The 4,961-nt window shown below is 50.0% G+C and overlaps 1 protein-coding gene across 2 annotated transcripts; it reads right to left on the bottom strand.

Annotated features, from left to right (window-relative positions):
- Positions 1 to 568: 568 nt before the first annotated feature.
- Positions 569 to 2,817, bottom strand: RNF227 (ring finger protein 227). 2 transcript variants are annotated; one of them, XM_046675842.1, is made up of 3 exons: positions 2,231 to 2,817; positions 2,059 to 2,130; positions 569 to 1,970 (listed from the first exon to the last, which is right to left on the bottom strand). In XM_046675842.1, exons 1-2 carry the CDS (start codon positions 2,751 to 2,753, stop codon positions 2,075 to 2,077), a joined length of 579 nt encoding a protein of 192 aa, XP_046531798.1. In that variant the 5' UTR covers positions 2,754 to 2,817; the 3' UTR covers positions 569 to 1,970; positions 2,059 to 2,074. The 2 variants fall into 2 exon arrangements, with proteins under 2 accessions (XP_046531798.1, XP_046531797.1); XM_046675841.1 differs by having other exon boundaries at positions 569 to 2,130.
- Positions 2,818 to 4,961: the final 2,144 nt, after the last annotated feature.

Raw genomic sequence — 4,961 nt, 5'->3', positions numbered from 1 at the left:
TGTGTGCTGTTATTTTTGAGTGGGGGACTTCTTTGGTTGGGGGGAGGGACAAGGAAAGGGTGTTGCTGCCATTTCATATTATCCATCTTTTTCTTTCTCTTCTTTAAAATCTTGTGACTTTGCCTTTTTCTCATTTTTATTTCTTGGATCATCAGCGAAAACTCCAAGGCTCTTTTTCAAGCCCCAACGCCAGTGTGGTGGGTTCAGTGTAGAGATGGAGGGTGAGCAGCAGGATACCTGCACAGGCCTCGGGCTGAGATCAGAGAGCTAGCTGGGCTCACCGGGAGAGGTGCCGGCAGAGATTCAGAACTGCCTCCCATGCCTCCATTTGATCATTCTTTTCACCTTCCAGTTGTTTAGTTCTCCCAAGAGTCAGTAGAGGTCACTACAGCTCCACAGGTTCAGTTCCAAGTGTGCAGAAGTACATACTTTTTTTTTCTTAAGGAGTTGGGGGCTCAGCCCTGCAACTTGCCAAAGGTTTAAATTGCTAGACACTTCCTTGACATGTACTGTTCACTACCAGAGCTTCTCATAGGTTGAGAGACCAGACACTTTTGAGGCTCTTAGATTAAAAAATAAAAGAAACCCAACAAACATTTATTGAGTACATACTATATACAGTAACACTGCTCTTGGCCCCGGAGATACAACAGTCACAAGTCAGTCATTGCTCTCATGGAGCGTACACTCTAGTAGGGGAAACCAACAAAACACACACTATCAGAAAAGAAAACAAGGCATTATGCTCCAGAGGGTGAGGGAAGGGGCCACACCAGGCTGAATGCTGAGAAAAGCTTCCCAAAAGAGGGAACATTTAAGCCAAGACTTAACGACAGGAAAAAGTCAAAATATGGTTATAAAAATTGAGGTTTATACTTAATAAGTTCACATTTTTAACTCAGACAAAAATGCAACACAATAAGCTATGCACACAAAGAAATTAGATTTCTTCAGCAACAGAATGTCACTTTAAAACCTTTAATAAAAAAGTTTGCCATTTATACCAACTGTGTTTTAAACATTCCACCCATAGATGGTGATATCTGAGAGTCTAGGACCTGGACCAATGCTTAAATTTTTATGTGACAGATCACCTGGGATTCTTGTTAAAATGCAGATTCTGATTCAGTTAGTCTGAAGTGGAATCCTGAGATTTTGCACTTCCAACAAGCTCCCAGTGATGCTGATGCTGCTGGTCCTTGACTATCACCGTACTATCATAAGATATTCACAGGATTTTAAAATAGAATCCATGGCATACACAGGTAATGTCTAATTATGGGACACAGGTTTAAAACTGTATGATGAGCATCTTTTTCAGTAGTGAGTGTTTCCCTCTGACTGTAAAGATGACAAAGATACTATCAAAAGTTGAAAATTGGATACCTTTACCAAATGGCTCTCCCTTCTATCCTTGGTATGCCCTAATTAGGTGCCATTTGGACCTCCTCATACTTGCCCTAACAGGTTGAAGGGAGATTCTGAAATGAAGCAAGGTTCCTCAGAGACAAGGAGGCATCTCAGTAATTTTAGGAACACACTACTGACAGTGTGGAGACAGTAGGCATATCAGCACTGAGGGGGAAAAAAACCGGTTTATTTTTCTGAGCTCTCTCACGTGCTAGAGGAGTGAGATTAACATGAAACGAAAATTAGCCTCTTCTCTCCCGTTCCATCTCTTTGAAAATTTCAAACCAGTGACACAGAATTGCTAAAATGGGACCTGTTGCTCCCACACACCATAGCTGCCCTGGACAAAAGCCAAAGTCACAGCTAAGGAAACAGTCTGTCTTCCCACGGGAACGTAGACTTTGTTTCTATCATCCCTGGGCCACTCCATCCTGAATACATAAGGCTGGCACAGTCAGTAGTTGCGGGCGATTCGTCTAGGAGCCTCCCCAGCTCAGCATCTACACCTCCCAGGGCGCTCCCTCCTGCCCTCGGCTCAACTCTTTCATCAGTGCCAATCCCTGGATGGGAGAGGGGGTAGCCTTGGCATCAACCCGCTTTACTACAGCACAGCCCGAGAATGCAGCTCCCACCTTCCTAATGCCGGACCTTCCGGGTTCCGCGGCTACAGCGTGCAGCGGGTCATGTGGGCGAAGTCCTTGATCTCCAGACAGTACAGCACTGGGGGCAAGAAGAAGGGTTAGTGGCAGCGGGAAGATGCTGCCGAACCCCGGCGTTCCTGGACGCTCTCCCCCCGCAGCCTCCCTGGGCGGCCCCTCACCGTTGCTAGGCAGCGGGCGCCGCCAGCGGCGCGCGGGCGCCAGCACCGTGTCCCAGAGCCGCCGGAGCACGCGCCATCCCCTGCTCCTCGGCTTTCTTCTCGTCTCCTCGCTTTCTTCTTCCTCGTCGTCGGCCTCTCCGTCGGCGTTGCCGCCTTCCCTGACCGAGCCACCCGTCTTATCTGGCCCGCACTTGGCCCGCGCTCTCTCCTCCAACTGCGACCACAAGTCCCGGTCGACAGCGACTTCCGTGACGCCGCCCCGCGGGAGCGGCGTGGACGCGCGGCAGAAGGGGCACGTGACGACGCGGCGCAGGCGCGCCACACGCGCGGCCGCCCCGCTGCCGTCGCCGCGCGCCGCCAGCTCCCGCAGGCAGGCGGTGCAGAGCGTGTGGCCGCAGCGGGCGCGCGCCGTGCCGGGCAGGCGGCGGGGCGCGCGGCCCCCTCGGTTGAAGGGCCGGTAGCAGACGTTGCAGTCCAGCTCGCCTCGCTCAGGAAGAGACGGCACCCTCACCAGGAGCTGCATGGTGCTCGCCGTGGACTCGAGGGCGTCGCGAATGCGGCCGGCTCCGTGGATAAAACGAGATGGCTCTTCCCGCGATCTGGGTCGGGTCCTGGGGCCCGCGCCGCGGCCTCTTTGCCCCTTTTAAGAGTGAGACCCCGCCCCCCGAGGCGTCACGCTGTGGTCAGGCCGCTCCCTGCGGCGGCACGCGTGGGGGCGGTGGAGGTGCGAGGCCGGGAATGTGAGCGATGGCGAAGCGGGAGAGGTGACCCAAGAGCTGCCAGGACCGGGGCAGTGACAGGACCACCACCCTCTATTCCCTCCAAGCCTGCCTTCCTCCTCCAACACAGAGCCAGCGTTTCTTAATTCTGCTTTGTGCCAATCCCCAGTTCCTTTCCTGTGCCCTAGCCCTCAGCCACTTGCACACGTCTCTACAGCCCTCTGGGCCTGTTCGTTCAGTTGCTCACACTCTTTCACAACCCCACCCAAACTTCCTAAGCCAGTGACACTGCTCATTCTGTCCAATCTTTAGTGGGCTCCTGGAGGTTTGAACAGATGCTGCCTGGCAGTAACTCTCCTTGTGCCCTCAATTTTCCTTATTATCTACAACCTCTCTGTGTTGTTGTAAGGCAGGTTTCCCAAATTTTATTCTCCCCAAACTACTCAACTCCCAGCTGACATCTCAGCCTACAGAGGGACCTAGATTCCAGGACCATGGCCTTAGGAATGCTGGGAATCCTTTCCTTCCAGAATAGCCAGGCCTGGACACCCACACACCATGATGGCTCCAGCAAAGCAGCCCAGCATGAGTTCTGACTCAGGGGTCTGACTTCTGCCACAGGTAAACAGGACATAGTACTCACAGCTCACATTCCCTCATGGTGCCACACCCACCCATAGCTGCCTCCTAACCCTCCTCTCCAGGTTCTGTTATGGAGGGTCATAGCACAGACTCTAGAGCTAGCTGGCTTGAGTTCAAATCCTAGCCTCTACCACTTACTAGTCGTGACGCTTTGAACAAGTTACTTAACTTCTCTGGGCCTGGGGTTCCTTAGCTATAAAATATGGATAATAGGTTTGAATGAGCTTATATACATATAAAGTGCTTAGAATGGTGCCTGGCACACAGTAAACACCATGTATTAGCTATTATTATCCTGTGCCTCCAGTCCATATTGTGTTCACTTTAACTTCTCAGTACTCAACATTTTCAATATCCATCTCTCTTGGTCAGTGCAGGATGGGCTTCTCCACACCGATGGCATTTACTGGCTATAACAGCCAATATACTGCTAGTTTTGTTTTTTAACTAGATTGTTAAAACTTCAGAGGTTAATCTTTTGTGAGGAGGTATATCATTATTTTTAATTATTTTATATCATTTCAGAACTTCCCAGTTGTCTTCATGGTCACTTGGGGGAAGCTATCTATTTATGCCAACGATGCTGTCATAATTCAAAACATTTTTGGAACTCCCCTTTGAAATGGTGTTTGGAGATCTCTTCACATCTTTTGATATCTCCAGTTGGTGATTAAATCTTAATCTTTTAGGGTTGATTTGATTACATAAGTGCTCCCAAAGTGTTTGACAGCCAAAGTCCCTCTAAGCTCCAGACCTGGATATCCAGTCACCTGCTCAACTGTCTTTCTTGTTTATCTTCAAGAACCCAAACTGATGATCTTCCTGTCCAATTCAGCATCTCTTCCAGTGTTTCCTACCTCTTTCTTTACCCAACTCCAGAAACCTAGATGTCATCCTTGATCCTTTCCTTGCTTTCACCTTCCTTTACTATCACTAAACACAGTACATTTTGCCTCCTAAATCTCTCTCTAATCCACCTACTTTCCTCCACCTCCAGTACACCACCCTAGTCCATGCTGCTATCATCTCTTGCTTAGACCTTGGTAGAAGCTTCTTCTTTATTTTTTTTAGGAAGATTAGCCCTGAGCTAACATCTGCTGCCAATCCTCCTCTTTTTTTTTTTTTTGAGGAAGACCAGCCCTGAGCTAACATCCATGCCCATCCTCCTCTACTTTATATGTGGGACGCCTACCACAGCATGGCTTGCCAAGTGGTGCCATGTCCACACCCAGGATCTGAACTGGCAAACCCCGGGCCACCGAAGCGGAACGTGCACACTTAACTGCTGCGCCACCAGGCCGGCTCTGGTAGAAGCTTCTTAACCAGTCTGTCCACAGCCATTCTGGCCTTCTGCAGGCTTCTCCATACTG

Source organism: Equus quagga, chromosome 11, assembly GCF_021613505.1.
Source record: "Equus quagga isolate Etosha38 chromosome 11, UCLA_HA_Equagga_1.0, whole genome shotgun sequence".
In the NCBI taxonomy this organism is placed as follows: domain Eukaryota; kingdom Metazoa; phylum Chordata; class Mammalia; order Perissodactyla; family Equidae; genus Equus; species Equus quagga.
The sequence above is the reverse complement of the archived record's forward strand: the minus strand, read 5'-3'. Positions and strand labels throughout refer to the sequence as shown.

Bases quoted from the DNA above. Each gene is read 5' to 3' on its own strand.
- RNF227 (XM_046675841.1), bottom strand. From the start codon at position 2,753: ATGCAGCTCCTGGTGAGGGTGCCGTCTCTTCCTGAGCGAGGCGAGCTG. The intron at 2,131-2,230 runs GTGAGGGGCCGC...TCTTGCCCCCAG, and splicing joins GCGCCCGCTGCCTAGCAACG to TGCTGTACTGTCTGGAGATC.